This window comes from Athene noctua, chromosome 5 (assembly GCF_965140245.1).
Source record: "Athene noctua chromosome 5, bAthNoc1.hap1.1, whole genome shotgun sequence".
In the NCBI taxonomy this organism is placed as follows: domain Eukaryota; kingdom Metazoa; phylum Chordata; class Aves; order Strigiformes; family Strigidae; genus Athene; species Athene noctua.
In genome coordinates this window covers 13,562,249-13,584,623 of record NC_134041.1, presented here as the reverse complement: position 1 = coordinate 13,584,623, position 22,375 = coordinate 13,562,249, and the positions used below count along the sequence as shown (strand labels likewise).

Here is a 22,375-nt window from a genome sequence, read left to right as displayed (position 1 = left end):
TGTTGGGGTTGCTTGTCTGCTGTTTCCCGTGTTTTCTGTCTTCCTGACAACTTCCAAAGTACTCACAGTCAACAAGGACACCTTGTGTTCACCACCTGCTGAGTAGTTTCTCTGGCTTGGTCTGGTATTGAACGACAGACATAGGAAGAGACGTCTTCCTTTTCTGCTGGCAGGGCAGGCCTGTGTCCTGTGACAGCGGGTGCGATCTTGCTGGCACCCCTGGGAGGCTGCCACAGAAGGGAAGGAGATGCTGGTTCATGACCTCTTTCCGCACGTCTGCATTTGCTGTGGAGCCTGTGCTACCGTCAACCGTGATAAAGGCACCATCTTTGTTTCCACTGTGATAATGAAACTGTCCACATGGTAGTCAAAGAGTATCATTTGACATTTTGTGTTTTGTTGTTATTTTCAGTGTAGAAAACATTAACAATCTAGTAGTTTTAATGGTATTTAGCATAAGTAGAGCCATTTTACAAAACATAATTTGAGTTTTATACTTTTCTGCTTCAGTACAAAGAAATTTCTCACCACCTTAGACTCTTGCCCTTGCATTTTTCCAATTTTTTTTTTAAAGGAGATTGACCTTTATTTTTTTTTTTCTTCTCCTCCTTTCTCCTTGTAAAATCTTAATACTTGTGATATGCAAGGTGTGCTTTTGCAGTAGGCATCTGGAAACTCAAAGTGAACAGTATTGATGCACCAGGAAAGGTGAAGTATTAATACCTGTAAGGTTTCTGTACTTTATTCTCTCTTGCACTACATTTTGCTATCTTACAATTTCTTGTTTGCTATCTTTGCTATCTTACTATTTCACTGTATAACTGTTTTGGGTTTTTTTATCCCTAAGCTATGTTTTAATTGAACTAAAAATTGCATCTCCTCACATCAAATAAAATAATTAACTTTCATTAGTCAGAGGTGATTATCAGAATTTTTCAAAGTTTTTGTGGCACGTGATCAATTTGTAGAATATTGAAAAGAAATGTCTGCAGGACAGCCATTGCTATTGAGCCACATTTTCCACTCTGTCAGCTCCAGCCTGGCTTCGATCTTCATATTCCAGGGGACCATAGCTAGATAGTGCAAACCGCTTTTTATTCCTTTCTCTTTAGATTCCCCGCACCCCATCCCCCAATGTTTTTCCAGCTATTTTTAGATTATTGCATTCTTGCCTTCTTATTTTGGGTAAAAATCACTTAATTTCCTATGAAGTTTGCCTGAGAAGTACTGCAGGATAAGACCCAGGTAAACACCTCTTGCAGAATTTTATAAATTTAAACTGTGTGTGTGTATATGTAATACATGGAATTGTCATTGTGTGTTCTACTGGGTAGAGCCAGGAGTAGCTGTCAGCAGACCTGAATCTCTCCAAAATCTAGTTCTAAGGCTGTAACTTGGTCTTAGTAAGTTTCTTAATCTCCTCTTTGCTCAGTGTCCTTACCCAGGAATAAACAGCTTGTCTTTCTGAGGTGTTTTAACACTTTGGGTGGAGGGTTTTCTCAAAGTGTGTCGTGATGCTGTTTGTTAGCTGGGCAGCTTGCAAACACTGTGCCAAAATAACAGAGGCAATGGTTGAATTTTTCTGTTCTTGGTTGCAGAGATATTTTCTTTACTGTTCTCAATTTCAGTTGCACATATCATGGCAGAAGAGCTATGGTTCTTCAAGATGAAAAATAGCTACTCTGATGAAGCCAAGCATAAAAGTGTAAGGTATGCAAGGAGTTCAGAACTACAGTAACATAGATCTTAAAATTGCTGATGTCTGTAAACACTGTTTTGCAACAGTTTTTAATATGTGAAATGATGCGTGCTGAAGATCATGAATCGATCAAATTACAGTGAAGAGTATAAGATGACAGCGTAAACCAGAGAATGGCAGCAGTGCCTAGTTTGTACTACTTATCTCAGGTCTGACAGCATTTTCTCTCATAAATCTGTTTGGTTTATAACTAGGCCATAAAACCTTACTTCAGGCTGAAACGTAGCAGGATATGCTGTAGTTCAAAAACTGCTTTTATAGAAAAATACATCAGTAATTTGTAAATTAAAATTGCAGCACTTTAAAAATTATTTACATTTCCTTTGCACTCTGATAACTTGTGCTTTTTAGGCTGGATTTATATTCTGTATAAATCTGTGTGATCAATCCTATTTAAAACTTGCTGTCTGCTTGGCTCCATCAAACTCCTTTTGCAGGGAGTTTTATATATGCAGGTGTGACTTACTTGTAGAAGATACTCTTTCATACTTTTTGTAGCTAGATGGGGGAACTTGCTGAAACTTCACAGGAGGTCGATGAGACTAAGGTGAATTTGGGGTTTGTTTTGTTTAAAAGCCTGGATGTGTGTAAGGGTAACAAAAACACAGAGTTATTATTAACAGAAACTGAAGAAGGAATATTTAGAATCCTTAGCTTCACTCTGTTAGAAATTAGGAGATTTAGTCTCAGTTTAGCCCATGTCTCATCTTCACATTCTTAATGCTTCATCTGAGCTACTTGGTATTGAACAGTCTTGGAGATAGGAAACAAGCATGTGGAGCACAACAGAGTCTGGCAAGTCCCCATGTTTCTGCTGTATACTAAAAGTAGATCAGTGTAATCTATTTTAAAATGATCTGTTTTTAACAATACCGTAACTAAACATTTAGCATACATATCCTGCAGCCCTCGGCTAATGGAAAAACTAAGAGCTCTATTTTAGAATGACAAGATCTTTTATTATTATACCACTAATAAAATAACCAAAGTATGGTGGCATCAGAGGACCTCCTGTGATCTGTACCATCTCTTGCAGTCACATTAGAAACGATCTGTAAATCAGTTTGACAGAGTTCATCAATTTGAGCAATATATACCGGATACACGCCCCAGTACACATGCTGAAAGGGATGTTCAAATTACCATTAGTTCAAAATTCATTCTGTTTTTTGTAGAATGTTGTGAAATCAAGTGGAAGGAGTAAAACACAATCAGTGAAAGAGGAAGAGTTAAACACCAGCTGACAAAGACAGGTTACAAGCAATTGGCAACAGTAGAGCTTTGCATTCAGTTTGTATGCTGAGTGGTGTGCACCAGGAAGAACACAAAAAGAAAGCTTTTAAGGCAAAATAGGTTATGGTTTCTTGCTCTTTGATAGTGGGGAGGGCTGCAGCAGGGAGAGTGGCTCATGGAGGCCTGCTCTTCAGGTCCAGGCAGTGTTACAGGGCTAACACTGTTTTGCCCCTGACAGGGCAGTCACTTTGTCCCCAGAGAATCGGGGTTCCTGCAGGGCAGCTGCAGCTTTTGCTGTCCAGTTTTGGAAAGAGGAAGACTCTGTGTTGTAAGTGGGTTTACATGATAGAGAGTTTGGTCCCAGTTCTGCGTATCGCCTCTGAGGTCATCTTCTTGGATTTATACTTTTTAAGGTATTATCTTTGTTCGAGCTTTAGTATTTGTCTATGAGAGACACCTGTTGCCACCTGAGGTATGTTTCATGCAATAGTTACTCCTACTGATTAGTTTGAAGAAATCAGAGATTTAATATTTGTGAGGCAAAAGGAAAAATAATACTGTAACTGAAATCTTCTTTATTCACAAGCCACAGTAATTCACACTGTGAGGTTCCATATACAGCACTAGCACTGTCCATCCCCTTGCTTTGCAGGGACTCGCCCTGCGAGTGTACTTCACAGAAAAACTGGCAAATGTCACTTTGCTCTTTTCAAGGAGACAATTTTGTATTCGTGGAACTCTTAACATCACAGCTCTAATGCTGTCCAGGATCTCTGAGAACAGTGATGGTCTTGGAACAGTGGAAGGCAGAGATTTTTGCAGGTGGAGTGTTGTAATCTTTTTGGCTACTGGTAGTTTAACTTCTTGATTTCAGAAATGTGGTCATGTTGTTCCAAGCAGTTGTTGCCAGGTGTGTAGTCTATTGTCTCAGGCGGGGTGCTCCTTCAGCCTCTTGCAGGACTACAAGAGGCAAAACAGAATACAACCCCTCCAGCCTTAGCCTGGTCTCTTCACTGCATGCTGCTATAGCCAGTGATTTTTTTTGGATAAACTGTGCCCTCCTTCCTTGCACCCCTAATTAAAAAAACAGCAGCTTGATAGCACAGCAGCAAATGCACATTAATATCAAACAGAATTTTCACCACCGTTTTCATATTAACATGAGATGTCAGAATGTAAAGTTAGCTAGATCTGCACATGGGACCATTCTTGCTGTTAAAGGCTTTAGGCTGGAAAAGAGCCCAAAATTTTTAAAAGGAATGCAACATTTCCAGATCAAATATTAATTACATGCTATATAGAATCATACTTTTAAAACAAATTTTATAAATAAAAAGCTAGGCCTTTCAAACCATCAGCAATAGTCATTTTGGATTTGAAAGATTATGAAAGACAAACAACCACATAACTGTGAATTAGAAAAATACTGGCCTAGGTTTCATAAAAACCTCCATTAAATAAATACTTAAGTTTTCACTATGAAAATTCAGTGGCATTGTACTTTAAAAAACCATAATGAATTAACAATCCGTTAATGATACTCAGGTTGTTTTTCACAAATCACGTACACACACAGGAAGTCAGATGGCCAGAAGAGGCTATATACTGGATTAATACACAGTTCGATAGAAAGTACTCTTGATACGCTCTGCTCCTTCATCTCATAACTTCCTGACTGCTGTTGCAGTTATCGGCTGCAAATCCTGTTACCCTTCTCCTCTAGGTTGCCTTGCTGTCCCAGAAGGTCCAACACCCCCAAGGCTGACACAGTAGGTGGCTGTGGTTGCGGCCTTGTGCACTCATCCCTCAGACCACTGGTTTAATCTCAGGGTGATTTACAGCAAGTGGTTCTGGTTTCCAGTCTGGTTGGAAAAAGTGAATATTGAATGTCCGTGCCCAGTTCTCAAACACTCGTTTCTCTGTGATGAAACGATGATGACTGCCCTTTCGTCCCCGCTCGTGTGAAATGTACATTGTGCATTCATCAGGTCCCAAAGGTTCATAATAATGATAAGGTACTGAAAGATGATTAGGATCCCTGTGGAAAAAAGAAAATAGATGGAAGCCCAGGATGTTCTTTTTTACTGACTGAATGGATGCTATCTTTAATAAACGGATGGGCTCAAATCCACCTTTTCTCCCAGTTAAACCAAATTTCTAGGTAGCTGTATTTTTCTTGCATATTTAATACATCAGAATGGGAAAAAAGTGTTTTCTTTGTGCTTTCTATTACTCTCCTTTAATCCCCTCCTCCTAGTTAAATAAAGGACAGCAGTAGCTCAAAACCAAGCAAGAGTGCTGCAGGGCTGTGTTACTACTCTGAAATTTGAAGCAAACTGCTTAAGAGATTATATCTAGATAGTGATTTGTAAAAAGCCTTGCAGAGGTATTTACTGAACTGTGGGAAGAAAGGGAAGGGGAAGATAGAGGGGAGGTGGTTATCTGTGTCACATCAGCTCAGCGGAACGTTCCCAGCATGGTGCACGAGGTTCTGAGTGCACAACTTCAATGGGTGTATCTGCATGCCACGTCAGTGATACAGACTGCTGTTGCTGGGATTATAATCAAACATCTGATGTAGAAGTTAGTTCTTTTTCATTTTACAATGGCAGCTTTCATGTGTCTAAGCTAAAAATTAAAACTGTTCACCCATAAGTGTCTTGTGTCCTTGTGAGCTCATCGGCATTAACCAGCAGGAGGTGAGTACTCATGTGGGGACTCACAGGATATGCCAAAGACCAATTAGATACTTTGGATAAAGCTTGTTTTAGCAATTCTAACCTCAATGTCTTAATGTTACATTCATAAAAAGCACATATCTATTATAATAAGCCAAAGTGATTAATTCTCATTTTGTTTTATTTTCTATGTTAAACTGTACCCAATACATTTTTACTTTGGGCACAGGCATTTTGGGCTGACAAGAACTCATACAGCAGCTCTGTCATAAATTCAAAGATAGCTGTCCCAGACAGAATAATGCAATTCTACCCCTCTCCACAGTTGCAGCCAACAAACTATTTTGTAGTGGCAGAAAAGTTAATGCAAATACTACCACTTAGCCAAGCCTTGGGACTGTTCTATGTTAAAGCCTGAGTTGAACAGGGCCTTAGTACAGAGCAAGAAATCTCATGCAGATTCCGGGCTGTCAGTTCTAATATAGAGTTGATTATTTTCATTTTGAAGAGCTAATATTTAAGCTCACTTTCAACCGAATGCATCCACAATCTGTCAGTATTCTGTCCTGGTCATTATTTTTACTGTGTAATTCTGTCACCTATGCAATTCTCTTAATTTTTCTTATTTTACCATTATCCATATTGTCTGTGCAGTGGTTATGTATGACATTGCTGGTGTCTTCCATTTACACCTTAGGTTAACGCTTTAATTCAATCAATCTAGCTTTCTGGTAACACAACACAGTGATCAAGACCAAAATAACAATAAAATGACATTTCTAGCATTAGATGGATTCTAAATTTACTGTATATATTCTCACTGGAATGTGTAAGAGTAAAAAAAAATCCTCACCTACAGAAAACATTTTTAAAGTAAAAAATATCCTTCATATAGAAATTTAATGTTCGGGGGGGTGGGGGTGGTGTTTAGCTACAACTATTAGATCTTAATCTTCAATTAATTTTTCACATAATTTTTTGATACATTGGACCTCTTATTATAATCTTTTAAATGAATCATCTGTATGGTTACTGTAAATCTGACGGGATACCTTTTAATGTGATTCATTTTTTCTCAAGAACTACTGAACCAATAGGCCTCTGCCTCTCATTAAGACTGCTCTTCCTTTCTGCACTGAAGCTGGATTTTACTCTTGTGGTCTTGAGGGTAAACCTATATTGCTTGATGTAAATTTACTGCTTTAAAGTTAGGATTAGTAAAGTTGAAATCGTATCTCCAACTGACTTTGAACAAGTGCAGCTACACTGGAAATAACTGCTGAGGGCCTGGTATTGCAAAGTGAGCCTGCAGGGCCGCTGGCGCTGATACCTCTGGGTACATTTGGCTGGGATCCTCCCTCTGCTGTCCCACCCCACCCCATTTTTTATGAAGGCCCGAGTTGGGTTTGTACATGACCTGGAAGAGCAAAAAGCAGGAAATTAAGGCTGTATGTCTCTTCCCTGTTCCTTCACTACACACTGAAGTTAGCAATGGATGATGGTGATAACCGTAATCAGATTTCTCATGGAGATCTATAGAAACGCTAGTCATTTTTCTTTCTCCACTAAAACCCCAAAGTATACAGGTGGATCAGGTGCAGAGAGGAAGAAGAGAAGGCTTGATAGTGGTCCTCTTTCTTCTCCCTCACTCTGATAACTTAGTATGTACCTAGGGTTATGCTCTTCTGGTGCCTCTTTGAAGCCACATTTTGAAGACTGTACCTCCCAGTAAGTACTTTATCACTTATGTCATCAGTATTCTATCAGTGGATATTTTAGTAATAGGTTTCCCTTTTGAAGACAGGGATTCCACACCATCAGAGGCTCTGAAGCTAACATGAAGAGTATCTTAAGTGGATGTCCTTAGCGCTAGGCTGTAACAGGGCACCGTATTTTGTGCCGTGTCCTGTCAGGAACAGTCCAGGAACAGCAGCTGCACAGGGCCTGGCAGGCAAGAGAGGCAGAGGAGCAGAGGAGAGAGGGTCTGGGCACCCTGCTGGGTTCAGGCATCCCCTGATGGGTGCTGTCAAGGCTTGTACGGAGGTCTGCTGGCTCAACTGGTGATGAATGCAATGCAAAAATAAAAATGCTGGTGGCTTTAGACCTCTCCAAGACTACTCTGCAGCTGACTAAGGCTTTGAGGCTAAGTTCCAAATTTTCTGTTTCGGATTCAGTAACTCTCAAAGGCAGCTGGATACCTAGGACATTTTGTCTGAAGTCTTTACCTTTCATAGGAGTTCTGGATTCCCCTAGATTGCATGCTAGTAAGGTTTGGATTTGAACTCTGGCTTAAGTAACTACACCATAACCCAAATTAACTGTACTGTGTTATCTTCTAACTCTGCAATTAGCTTGTGTCACCAGCAAATGAAATGCATGAGTAATTTCTATACGGAAATTGCTTGCCACCTCATTTATTAACATTAAAACAGATGCTGTTTTATCACTGACTGATACTGGACATTAATCAGTATTTTGTCAGACTTTGCATGCATATTAATATCACAGCTGGGAGGAATCTAGGAAAGTTCCTCTGTAAAATACACTATACTTCCTGCCTAATAGCCTGCCAGCACAGCAACTGTGTAGTGCCTGTACCCAATGTCAGTCATCTACTGTTTGCCACTTCAGTGCACATTTTCCTACAGATGGTATCCACCCACAGTGAAAGCTGAAAATACAGCAGTGTTTGCCTCAAAAGAAACAAGGCAGAAAAACAAGGCCATCCCATCTCACATTCTGGTCAACCTCTTCCTTTACAAATGAAGAGCCATTATAAATCAACCCACTGAAAGTGTATGTACTCACATGCTTTGTAAAATAATTCATATTTTGAAGTGTCATTAATATGTTGAGTGATGGGCAAGCTTCTGTGCCAGGACTATGCAGATTTCTGGGTAATTTTTTGCCTTCTATTCCCTGGATCCCATTTCCTTGACCTCTGTACTAGCCCCGTTTTCCAAACCATTAATGAAGTAACGAGGTGATGTTCAGGCACATGGACTGGACCAAAGGGCATAACTATCTCCCGTATGGCTTACAGTCCTGTAAGCACCCCTTCTTCCATTAAGACCCAGGAAATGTAGCTAGCAACAACTGCTTCTTTGCACTTGATTTAAAGCAACTGAAAAGTGGAGAGAGGGAGGTAAGAAAACACTAGATTTAAAAGCTATACCCAAAGGAATAAATTAAAGGATTTAAAGTGCCAATTTTCAGGCAAATTATCACAGATGGGAAATGGCCTGGCAGTCAAATGAGGATTCTTATAGGAAAATTATCTGGCTCCATAATTGGAGAAAAAATTATTCATATGAGTTAAAATAAGGCTCAAAATGAAGCTTTAAGTTTCTCTGAGTTCCAGAAGGCCCGTGAAGAGGAGGGGGGTTAAAGAGGGCTCTTCTCACTAACACCATTAGTTTTCCTTGTGCGCTTGAGTACCCAGAGATACCTGCAAGGAACCAGCCTCTCACTGCTGCTGATACTGCAGTGGACAGGGACTGGAGTTACTGCAGACTGCATGCAGGCTTCTCTGCGTCCTTCCCACCGATGCTGCTGAGCAGCCACCAAGAAGAGCAGCAGCACTGCAGTGCCTTCAGGAACTGTGGTGCTATCCGCCTGTGCACCACAGTCTGGCTGGTGAGCTAGAGAGGCAGGAGGAAAATCCCTCATGTCCCAGTTCAGGAGGCTGCCAAAGGGAGCTCAGAGAGGGAAAGGCTTCCCAGCTGGGCTGCTAGTTCACTCCACAAAGGCTAGGAGTGGATCCCAGGGCACTGGAAAAAAATACAAGATGGCTTGTCTTTCTTGTGGTGAAAGAGAGAGGTGCACACGCTCTCCAAAATCTTTGCAATGTGCATGGCAGCACAAGCTTTCATCTTCTAGAATGTGCAAGTCAGATGTATTTAACAGTATGAGAGCAGAATAAAAGCCATTAACCCTTACTACAGCATAAATCTGTAGGAAAGGGATTCGGTATTACATATAGCTTTGCTGTAAAGTACTAAAAATTTGTAATAATCAGGTCACCAATTCCAGTTCAGCTATAAAAATCAATGTCCAGTGAAAGTAAATAGAAATGAAACTAAAACACGTTGTTGCAATTAACAGTGACAAATCTTTTAGTCTGTACTCCAGACTCCTTCCTTCAATAGACTATTTTCCCTGCACGGGTGGGAAGCAATTTGGTTAATGATCTTAGGCTAATAATCTGTAGCAGAATCAACAGTATGATATTCACAATACCTTTGAGATGTCCTTCACGTTACAGATGTGATACTAATTTAGTTCCATGACTCTGATCACCCACACTCATTACTTACTCCACAAATTAATACTTAAAAAGTAATGAGTATCTGCTGAAGTTGTAAATTTGGTGATACTAACTCTGAATAGAAATAGGAGTTTTGGTTGGTTTTTTTTATCTTAATGATTTTTTTAGTTGCATAGCAACTAAAGTACCTATATCATCTTGCATACGTTAGACAAGGTGGGGTATTTTGTTGATTGGGTTTTTTTTTTTTTTTTTTTAAATAGTAATTTGTATTTTGTCTGACTGAAAACCAGGAAATATGGCTTAAAATTACAGAATATTTCCTTCTTTCTGCTATTCTGTTGTCTTATTTCTTTGAAAGGAAGCACTGTTTAACTTCATAATGAGTGGCTGAAGAGCAATTTAAGAAGGTTAATGGTATTTATGGGAAGAGGTTCCTTTCACAGCTCTTCATGGATAGTGTCTTCCAGTCATGGCAACTAAAGTTTGCCCCTTCAACATCTGGGGGATAAACCTGAAGTAAGAACACTTTATATTCTTTTGACCTTTTCCCTTTTTACAACCAGGTGAGTGTACCTTTGTTAAGATTTTTTTATACAGGCTGTAAGCATTATTACATCTTCTGTCAATGGTTACAGCCTTTGCTGTGTTACAATTTAATATATCGATTTGATTTCAGTGTATCAATTCTGTGAAAGCCTTTCATATGGTCTCAGTGACAACTTTAGCCTCTCTTTTTAAGAATTTGGGGTTTTTTTAAAGTGTATGTATCTAAACTGATCTGAATTCACCTGAGAAGTTAGGATTGAGCACTGCTTTGCAGTGAATTCCTTTCTTCTGCATTTTTAGATCATTGGTTTATTTAAGAGTTACTTCTGTGTGCCACTGGAATACAGCCACGCCTGGAGTAAGACAGACCAGCCACTTACAGAAACCGAAGAAGTGTGTTTTGGCCAACTGAAATGACAGGTGAACTGAAATGCTGTGCTGTGGAAGGTATTTATGTTGTCTGGAATATCTGATCTAGTTTGTTACTTTCCTTGGAGAATTCATGATGAAATCTGGCAGTACCTCACAGCGTTTATCATCAGTGTTTTGTTATAATTTGTAGAAATTCTCACGAAGTGGAATTTAGTGTTGACATTTTATACTGTAATTTCTTCAGGGATTTCTACAAATGCATATTCCTCAATGATCCTTTTCAGTGCTGAGAAGAAAGTCAAAGCAGTCCTGTTCTTTGATAGATGAGCTAACCTGTCACTGCAGCCTTGGTCCCCTTGCCCCTGAAAGGCATCTTGAATTAGTCAATGAACCAGACTTCAGTGAAATCATTACATTTGCAACCAAAAAATCAAGCAAGTGCTTCTTAGTGAAAGGGATTCATGTGCAGGAGATGAAACGTTACACTGATGCCCTCGTTCCAGACTGCCAGTACTCGGCTCTGTGCACTGCTGGGTCACCTCACGGTGCAAATGGGATCAGGGCTGGGTGTGGGCACAGAACCACATTTTTCTAAAAGGCCAGAGCGTGAGGCCTATTAATGGATGGACAGGTGATACTTAGGTCAGTGTAAGGATTGCTGGTGTAGACCAAGTTGTTATGAATTTGTACTGGATCCGTGCTTTGCACCATGTGGCTGACCTGATTTTGGTCCAGTACCAGAAGTCCTGAAGACTGTTTATCACTGATTCACAGCGGGAAACCTTAACCAGCACCTTGGGTCTGAGTCCCAAATATAGCTGGAGACACAATGCAGCCACAAAATGTACAGAAGCTGTTACTTTCTAAACAGCATGAAGGGGTCACATAGCTTCCACTGACAGAATCTGTGTGCTGCTTCTACCACTTGTGGCCACATACATGACCAAAATGACTGTATCTTCTGTGGGTCCAAATTCTGGGGTTGTTTTTGGGGGGATTATTCAGAAAGATAGTTTACTGGAAGATTGGGTTTCGTGTGACAGAGATTCAACAATCTTAATTTGAGTTGCATAGAAAGTTCAATCTAGAAACTAGTCACTGTGAGAACTCCGTTCCTCTATTAATTGGGGGAAACTTTAAAAACAAATTAAAAGTAATGTTTCCCAATACTCTTTTTTTCAGATTAATTTCATGCCAATTATTGCAATACTTTTAGCTGATAAATATTCAGAGACTAAAAGAAACCAACAAGATAGATTAATTCTCCCACACTACAAACAAAATTTTAAAATATTTTATATAACATAATCAAATGCTGTTTGTTGTTTTCAGATCTGGGGACATGTTAATTAATTGCTTTAAGACAACTGAAGACATGTTGCAGAGAAAAAAAAAATAATTAAAAGATTCAGATATTTATCTGTAACATTCAACCTTGTTGGCTAATAATGGTTCCAAAATAAATCCTACCTGCAGAAATCCGGTGGCACCATGCCATAAACATTTATCCTGTCACAGAGCTCTAATGCGATAGTCATTGTGAACCAGCCCGTGCTAAGCCAAGTGTTGGATATCTTCCTGAAAGCAAAAACATAATTAAGTTTCTAGGCTGACAAATAATTCTTGAGATATCTGAAGCAATTTCTAGGCTTTTTTTTTCATTCTTGTGAAAGGTTATGAAAATTGGGCAACCAAGACTACTTTGCTTGCTCATCTTTCAATGATTTTGCTCGTGTCTTCTGTCAGTGGACTAATCTATGCAGAAACTGCCATTGCTGTAATTAATTTTGGGCACAGCAGTGTTAATATTTAGCTGACCTTTTGGTAAGTTTACTTTAAATGACTGAAATTTTATGTCCTGTATTTATATTCTTCTTCTAGTAATCTATACACATCTATAATCACCTAATGGAGCTTACCCACTAGGTGCTCAGGAAGATGCATCACAGGGGAGAAGAGGGCTGCTTAAAATGCTGCCTCCCACAGCATACAGAGGAGCCTGTCAGCTGGAGTGAGATCTGGCCTCAAGTGATCAGTCTAATGATTCTTCCTCCCACCCCATCCATGATTTGGTTTCCAGAAGCTCCCAGACAGTCACAGTGACTGCTGGTAGCAAACTCTTCATTAGCTGCAGCTATGCCTGTCCCTTAGCCAGCCTGGGAAACCTTCATCCTAAGTGCTACCCCTCTGTCTGCCCCGAGTCCCATCCTTGCCTGGTGGGACCTTTGAATATGAATGACAGTGCTGCAAGGGAGCCCTCTAAGGCAGCTCCTTTCTAGCCACCTCTACAGGCTGGGAGAAATCCTTAGAAGCAGCACAACTGACACTAGCATTATTTATGCCAAATGGGAGATATCTTCATGTAACTGCTCACAGATGTAAGAGATTTGCAAGCTGTGCTTAAATTTTGCTGTATCACAGATTCTGATCTGCAAAATGGCAACATTAATGTTTCCAGTACTAGCATTTGCTTGTCATGGCTGTTTAGTGTGTGAGAGCTGGGTACTACAAAGTTACTGGTTGCCCTGCACGTGCACTGGAAGTCCCAGTCCTGTGTTAAGTTCGGTCCCTATGCTGGCAATCTTGGAATGGGAGGGTCAGTGAAAGAAGGAGCATGTCTTAAAGGTGTCATAAAAGCATATTTAGGGAGAGCCCTACAGGATCAAGTCAAGTCAGAAACTGAGTCACATGAAGTTAGGTATTTGCTCCAGAGAAAACAAGTTCACTCAAAGATCTTTCAAATACTGTTAAAGAAGACAGCAGATCTCTCTAATGGCTCTGCACTCAGCTAGGAAAGTCCCACAGGAAGAAGTTCAAGCTTGTGTCATCTGTGACTCAAACAGGCCTCAGATTCCTGATGACAGCCTGTCACAGTGACTGGCTCTCCTTTCGTCTCCTACTAAAGCTGAGGCACCGTGAGAGCAAGTGCAGGCTACTGGATGGCTTCTGCACTGTGTCAGATTGTACTAATATGGAAACTACATTAACCCCATTCCACAACACCTCTGTCTGACACCTGCAACATTTTGACACCCCACACCCCACCCCACCCCCAAAAGCACAGCCGAGAACATGAGGCTCTGGTCAGAGCAGTCACCTGGGAACCCCAGGTCCTGACCCCAGTTCCAAGGCCATCTTTTAGAGTTTACCCAGTGATAGCGGAGTGCACAACAGTCCTGGAAGCAGGGACCTGAAGTCACAACAGCCACTGAAGGTGCCATCAATTACTAATACGCAATTCAGCAGGCAGGAGCCCACCATGCAGCTTCCCAAGCTAATGCTGAACAAGCCGGTTCCAAGTAGGTCACCTACAGGGCAGCAGGAGGGAGATGTTTGGAGCACTATCAGATTGAGGAATGCCTTGCACCAAGGTTTCCCGTTTCCTCAGTGAATTAGACTATTGCCAAGAAAAAGAGGTGGTTATCAGTGCTGGCTGGTTAAAAGGCACTTCTAAACGTAAGGGAATTCTTTAACCAAAAATACTTGAAGGATGCTGGGGAACCCAGGTAATTTGTCCTGTCCTTTGTAGGTCACCTGGTAATGTATGAACTCCTGAAACGTAAGTTTTTCACTGCTCCTAACATAGACTTTCAGGCTAAGCTAGCATTTGGAGAATAATATGATTTAAGCATCTCATTAGTTCCAATTAAGGGGCCTTATTTATTTTCTGAATTTGCACTTAAGCTTGGAGGGGTGCAATTTTTCACAATGTCATAGCTGGGTCATAAGCTGAGCAGAGGCCTTCAGGCACTGCAACAATACAAAACAGGAAATAATTTTTGGCTCAAAATTATTAGGAAAGGGAAAGATAAGAAAAAGCCTAAAATATTTGCTTTCCTGCCACTCGAGAGTTTCTGAGCCTAGGAATCACTAGGTAATTCAGGAACATGTTCAGGCTAAAAGTACTTTGGAGCTTGCACAAGGCCACTGTTCTAGGTGCTTAAGACATTACATTCCAAATGACAGAGCAATTATATCTAACCCATGACCGAAGTGGCTGGGCTTTGCACAGGTCAGGAAACCTAGCTAGGCTGTCTGCTGAGTTAGTTTTCTTTTTGCTTACTCACACTTACGCTGTAAATTAGTGTTTTCAAGAAATAGGAGAAAACTGAATTTAAATAAACTAGCTTAAAAGCTAAACAATTAAATGAAGATTTTTAAACTTACTCAGGTATCACTTTGGCATCTTTAAATACCATGTCTACAGGACAGCAATACAGAAACAGAGTTACAATGTCTTGCCTTTTCATAAAAGATCTGTACAAGAGTCCCACAAAAGAATACTGTTTTTATACCTAATCAGCTTTAATGAAAGAATATGAAGAACTGTCATGTGCTTATTAGGGCAAATTATCAGATATTCTTTTATATGATGAACTAACACACTGTGCTGATAATTCTGTAGTGCACACTAAATTACAATTAGAGGCCTTTCTGCTCCACCAAAATCTCATTTATAATCTCTATGGAAATACTCTTCCTGCAGTTACTTCATTTATGCTTCCTTTATCTAATTACTATAATATTGGTTCTGAATCATATTTTCTTAATGTACCCTTATTCAATTATGAAGTTATTTTCAAGTGCAGTTACTTTATAATACCAAGTATATTGCTCTGCAGCCTTTGTCATTCACTATACTATTTAACTGGCAATGTTTTCTGAAGGTTTCCCTTCATTTCAAGATCAGGGGTTTTTTTGAAAAGCACAATACACCCAATTACCTTTTTTCTCATCATTTTCAAGACAGAAATGAATGGTTTGATTATTGCAACTTTGCAATCAGCCTTCTCTCTCACTCCTTTGTTTTTTGCAGGCACTAATGTCAAGAGCTCAGCAGAAACCTCCCAGGGAACTGCAACATTCTGGGCTGAACAATGTTCTGCTCCTGCCCCCACAGCTACATAAATTTCCTTCCCTTACAAATTCCTTCCTACCTGTGTGCCTTTTCATCTTCCCTCTCTTTTTCCGTGCTGACTATTCATTTATTTTCATCTCCTGTTTTAATCTTCTTAGTCCTTCACGTATGCGGTATGTGCCCTCTAAAGCAGCGGTTCGTACACAGCAGAGCCTGCAATTTCTTAAAAGCAACAGGACCCGTTCATGAGGCTGAATTTTGCTAGCATCCAAGTGCCCTTGATTCACACTGGGAGCACAGGGTACCCATAACCAAGTCCACTATAAACTTGTTATAATGTCATTAATGTCTCAAATGCCTTGAGAATGTTTCAGGAGCCAAGACTGAGCCTGGTGCCTGTGCAGAAAAAGAAATGCTTTCATCACATGCACAGCTTATAGGCCTCTTGCTCCAGATGGGTGATGTGGAACCAGAAAGAGCAGCTTGCCTGAAACTGCACAGCAAGTGCCAGGAAAGGAACGGGACCCTGGCTCTCCATGGCAGAACTGGCCAGACTGAAGCAGAGGAGATGAACTGTTCCTCAAAACTGGGGACTGCATGTGGTCTGACACTGAAAGAGTAATCCAGGCAGGGAGGTGGCAGTGTGCATTCCTCTTCAACTGGGTCTGATCCTTAGGGCTGAGGGTAGCCCATGTTACAGTCCAACTATAGCTTTGTTAACTTTCATGACTTTGTGAATACTGGACATATGGAGGATCCTTTTCCTGAAGGGTTCAAGTGCTTATTTCACTCTACTCTGGGTGAAAAGACCTGGAAAAGACCGTAACGCATCAGAACTGGCAGGGTATCTCCCCTTGTTTTCCTTCCTTCTTGTTCTGGCACAGGCAGAGTCTCTGGCAGAGAATCACAAGCACCAATTTGAGGATGAAGAGAAAAGGACCTTTAACAGTAATAAACTGACTGAGTTGCTGTGTGCTTTAGTCAGCTGCTGTGAGTCAGTCAAGAATTTAGATGTGTAGTTTGATCCAGTATAACTGAACAGAGCTCTGCAAGCAAACCATGTGGGCTGTGACAAAGGCAGCAAATGCCAAGCAGATACAGTCACCATCAGCTAAGAGGATATAAGAGTTTCCTTTATAACACTGGTTCTGCCTTTGTTGTGCAGCCCAGAAAACAAAGTCTATACTCTTGAGTCCTCCCCATCCTCAAGAGGGTCGAGCCCAGCTCCAAGCTTTGGTGTGTACCGTACAGTATTTGTGAAGCTAGAAAATCTCACCATGAGTTACTGCACAATAAACCAACCTCTTTATTTGTACCTAAGTGGGGGCCCTGTTCCTTTTTTACAGCAGCATATTTAATAAGTAAAAAATAGGAGTTCATTAAAAATAAATGTATTTCTTGCTAGGAAGTCTTTGGTTTAAATGCTGATTTTCAAACATTATGTGTGAAAATGCTCAAGTCCTGCAGTGGGTCACTTACTAAAAATTTGATTTGAAGATCAGCCTGCAAGTTATAAACAGTCTCATAAAGATGTAACTATCATAATAACTTTCCTTTTCCCAGTTGGAAATGTAAGATGAACTGTTCTGAAGCACCTAATGTATGACTAATGTTTATTTGTTTTACAAGAAGCTTTACAGCTGCAATGTTCCAAGAATGCTTAAATTCAATAAACAGCTATTATAATTCACTGAATGGTAGCATTTCCTCTATAAGAAAACATAATCTATCCATTCTGATTTTTCAGAATCAGTAAAAAAACTTTCAGGTATATTACCCAAAGTGAGATTTAAACAGCTCCTGCCTCCTTGGCTGTATAAACAGTACATCCAGATTCTGGTATTCTAAGTTGATGAGGCAATATTCCATACAAATTATTCTGATGCATATTTTTTACTTATGTTACAAGTGATGTTATTTGGCATGTCATACCATATTACAACTCATGAAGCAGAGGATTTAATGGGTATGATGGTCTCTCTGAGCAGATCTTAAATTGGTATATATAAACTACATTATTTTACTACTGTATGACATCCCCCAAATGTAGCCACATAAGTTCTCACCTGTCTTTCCCAGTTTCCCGTTTAAAAAGGTCATCAAATTGAAGCATCTTGTGGCGAGAAATCATATATGCTTTTAACTGAGGCAGTATCTGATTCATCAGCTGCAGGTTATTATATACCAACCCTTTACCATCTCTCCTCATGTAGCTGCTGGGACCCCAGAAGATAAACACAGCACCGTGGCTCATATTTAAGAGTTCATTGCGATTTCGCAGAATCCTCTGAATACTGGAGTGTGCAATGACTCGAAGGCTCGTTTTGTTTCCAACATCTTTTCCATAACCTCGAGTAGGTGCATCATTCATTCGTATTACGCACTCTGTCTCGTCGATTCTGTCACCTTGTTTACTTCCCAGAAGGTGTCCAGAGCTGGTTACCAACGCACAACTCTTGCAGTGCATTTTTAAAGGCTGCAAAGACACACATACTTCAAAATTAGCTTTAGACATCTTCCCATTCATTACATGATAACTGTATTTTACATGTGCGTGGCCTATTTTACAGCAAAAATCTCAGAGGACTTTACATAAATCTCTCCCAGCAGGCTTACCAAATAACTGGGGACACATTACCTGTACATTTTGCAGATGGGGAAAATGTGGTATAGCCCTTAAAGGTCCTCTGTGGAGTTAAGACGACCACTGTTTAAATCCTCCTTTCCACTGCTGCTTCATATACAATAATCACAACAGCTTCTATACTGTTCCCAGCTGTTTAGGATTGTACTTCTTCCACTTACCATAAATGAGCTGTAATTGGAGTATTTTTCATTTTTCCCGGAAATAATCAATTGTAAGTCCTCATAAGCACAGGTGTGAATAGCTTTTCAACCTTGGGGTCAGGACATTTTGCTAAGGGAAGGGAATTATACCTTGGTCCAATCCTTCCATGCTATTTCCAGGTTGGTGCCATAACCACTGCAGGGCTCTCGTACCTCCTTTGTGGTTCAACAGTCAGAGCAGGTCATTAATGTCTTTGTGTATTTTACACGACAGTGAGTTAGTGCACTGAACTTTTCCTAGCTTATCAGGTCATGTTTAAAAGTTACACAGTAAAATGGAACAGGAGGTGCCTGTTCAGTGAGTGGCTGACCTAATGAAATCAGGAGAGTAAAACAAGCTTTCATGAAAATGAATGATAAATCATATTACTGAAGTATGCCACCAATATAGGTATCAATGAGTATGTAAGCGTATCTGCTGCTCAGCATGAGAACTAAAAAGGGGCAAAGGGTTAACAGTATCCCCACAGTGCTGCTTTTTAACAAGAATACAATAAACTGGGAGATAAAGACTGTTTGAAGGTGTGCCTTGGTGGCCCTCCATGAACAGTATCTTGCAGCATTTAAGACCGGTAACATTAATTACAGAACATACACAGTATCATACCCATTCTTTGGGGAAAAAAAAAAGGCAAACAGTCTGAATTGTGATTGCTCAGTCATCTGAGGTTCCTTGGAAGGCCATTTTGGTTCATGATCATTTTGATCTACTGATCTTCTTCCCTAAGGATGTCCATCAGAATTTTATTTTCATCGCTAACCATTGTGGCAGGTGCATCTGCCCAATGAGAGCAGAGCTTTGGGCTGCCTTTGTTCTCAGGGCCTCGTGGCAATTCGGGAGCCGCTACTGACTACAGGTCAGATTGGGCCTGGGTATAAATGGGAGTCCTCTGGAGGGACTACTTGGAGCTTGTCCCCTGGATCAGCACGCTTCGGTTGAGGACTCTCCCCTTGGGTCAGGACACTGCCCAAAGAAACTCCTCGAGGTGCCTTGGGTCAGGACACTGCCCTGAGCAGGTCCTCCAGGTTGAGAGCCCTCACTTGTCAGGTGAGTGATAAAGCGTTTTGGGTTGTCGTTAAACCCTAGGTAGCAGGGCTTTGTAAAATATTTGGGGTTGTCATTAAACCCTAGGGAGCAGGGCCTTGTTATGCGTTCTGGGTTGCTGTTAAACCCTAGAAAGCTGTTCTGTTCTCATCTCACAGACATTCGAACCTGTAATTTACGGAGAGCTAGTTACCTGTGTTAATAATAATTTTTTATTATTTTTGGTGGTCGGTTGTTTATTTGAGAGCATCCGTAACAACCATAAAGGATGGCATTCCAATACCTTCCTGGTGAGTAACAGGCTTGTTTAATTCCAGAGGCTTCAAATCGGACGCACAACATGCTGAGAGCCGTCGTCTCCTGCACTGTGGCACTGGCCTGATCCTGTAGGATAGTGAGGAGGTGACAGTGTTCATTGGCTCTGAAGAGCGCTACACCAACCTAAACCCATCTTTGACAATGAGGGCCTCAGCACCTCGAGATCAAACCCTGTGGCTCTCCATGGCAGCTTGTTGTTTACACCATTACAAACATGGCTAGCACATCTCCAGGTGTAAACCTGGTGGGTTTATTAGCAATGAGAAGAAGTTATGGTGCGATATAATTACACTTAGTATCAACCACTTGGATATAGGAATCAAATGACTAAATTAGTGTGCAGTGAGGCACAGCTGAAAACTCTAAAGCTGGAAAGAAGACATAACCTAGGTTTGAGACGACCTCACCCCCCAGTTTGAAAATGCTTTGGCCCCTAGTATTTGAAGGGGGTATTTTACTTAAGTAACTTGGTTTTAATTTTACAGGTAATAAGTGCTTGCAGTCTGAGCTTTTTTTCTATGAGAATAGCTAATGAATGATGAAGTGCTTTTTAATTAAAGAGAAAATAACTAAACTATACAATTTGCATAATGATACAACCAGTGTGCCTTGTATCTCCATTTTCCCCAAACAACAAAGTTCCTTTCACATATATGGACTGCAATCCAGAGCTAATGATATGGGTAGAAATGTTCATGCCTTTGTGAGCCAAGGTTCCTAATGCAGTATTTACATGCATTTTCCTTTAAGCTTTCATCTGCCACTTTGATGAATTGCCTAGGAAAAGGCTCTAAGGTGAACTAGCTGCTCCACCATCATGCTTGGGAAAGCAAGATGAAGTGCTAATGAGGTTAAAGGAAATGTAGTCAGCACCAGTGTTAACTCACATGGGTTTGAATATCCACATAGCAAGACATTTTCACCTAAACAATCTCTGCTGGTTTCTGGCTTACTGAGCTACAACTTACTCCTTTCTTTGAAAAGTCTGACAGAGAATTCATCAATTGTTAGGAAACAAGGACAACCATCAGTGGAGCTGTGGAAACTTGGGGAGGGGGCTGAGGGAGCGAGATGCCAACATCTGCTAGATGATAAACATTAACACCCCCTAAAACATCTGTCCCAGATCTTGTTTAAAACTGTTCCTTATGGGAAAAAGTCTTTAGACTGAAACATTCAGGTATTGCCTAGCTACTTCTTGAATGATGCATGGGGGCTGAGCCTGCTGCTCTGGGCAAGTAATTTTCAGTCACCTCACTCAGATTCTTTCAGTTGAAGTCTACAAAACTCACACCTAAAAATTGTCAGAGGAATTCACAGCCAACAGCCAAGACGTTCTCATACCAGCTGTTTATAATGCTTTGACAATATTGAAAGCAAAGGGAAAAAAAGCTATTGGCTGTAATATCATCTCATTGGGAGGCAGTGGTTGCACCAGAAATGTCATCTACTTAAGCAATAATAATGGAGGCACAAGGCAGTTCTTTGGGATTGATGACCAGCTGAGAAAAGTTGATGGCCTGAGAATAACCAGGGGCCATTAAGCCAGAAGAACATTAACTCCACAGAAAGCTCTCTGTTACGGTAATTATTACAGTGATATCTGGGAAAAAAAGCAAACCAGAAAAAAAGCAAACCCATGACATATGAGTTATATTTTAGGTAGGCAATGCAGCCCTCACTTGATGAGCCTTGCTTCAAAATGCCCAGAAAAGTGATAGGGCAAGAGGCAGTGAGTTTTATGGCATCTGTATTAATTACCTTGGAAGGTAACATACAATGCATGTAAAAGTGGATGATATTTAATCATATCCAGTCAATAATCAGCCACAGATTCCTGTGTACCTGAACTATATGTACAGCACCGTGCACGACACGGCAGAACATGTGGCTACTTCTACAGCACAAGTCAGTCAGATCAAACTACCTCTCACTTCCAGTCACCTAAAATACATGTGGGGAGGGGGAGAACGGAGGTTACAAGATAGCGAGCTCACAGTGCTAGAACCCCAGAAGACGGCAAAATCAGGTGGTGCTTTTTGGGAAAAGATGGGCCATTCCAAGGGAATGACTGGGAGCAGATGAACCTTGCTAGGTTCTGGTAAGCCCCATGACAGCACCTTAGTGGCCGTAACAAATGAGAGCTGCCTTGCACTGCTGTAAATACCATGGGCAAACTGACTCTGGGCAACTTTCACTTACACAGATCATAGCCCAGTAAGTACATCTGATCTGTTTAATACCAACCAACAGACAAACAGAAACAAAAAGCAGTGCCACAGTTGTTTCTGTATTTTCCAATTTGAGGCAATCTGCTCTGTTATTGACTTTTAAATCCATGTTGTCCAATGACAGAAAAATGTTGTTATCAGCCACTTTATTGCTCACAAAAAAAAAAAAAAAATCAATGGAAAAATACTATTCCTGATTCAAAATATGGTCTGCTTAG

General features: G+C 40.6%; 1 protein-coding gene across 1 annotated transcript in view; it reads right to left on the bottom strand.

The window, feature by feature from the left end:
• Positions 1 to 2,288: 2,288 nt before the first annotated feature.
• ST6GALNAC5 (ST6 N-acetylgalactosaminide alpha-2,6-sialyltransferase 5) overlaps positions 2,289 to 22,375 on the bottom strand; it is a 76,545-nt gene continuing 56,458 nt past the window's right edge. Inside the window, exons 3-5 of the mRNA XM_074906409.1 lie at positions 17,783 to 18,192; positions 12,329 to 12,436; positions 2,289 to 5,030 (exon numbers count right to left, since the gene is read on the bottom strand). Of these exons, the coding sequence (XP_074762510.1) occupies positions 4,799 to 5,030; positions 12,329 to 12,436; positions 17,783 to 18,192 (750 nt within the window). The 3' untranslated portion in view covers positions 2,289 to 4,798. The remainder of the gene's footprint in view (positions 5,031 to 12,328; positions 12,437 to 17,782; positions 18,193 to 22,375) is intronic.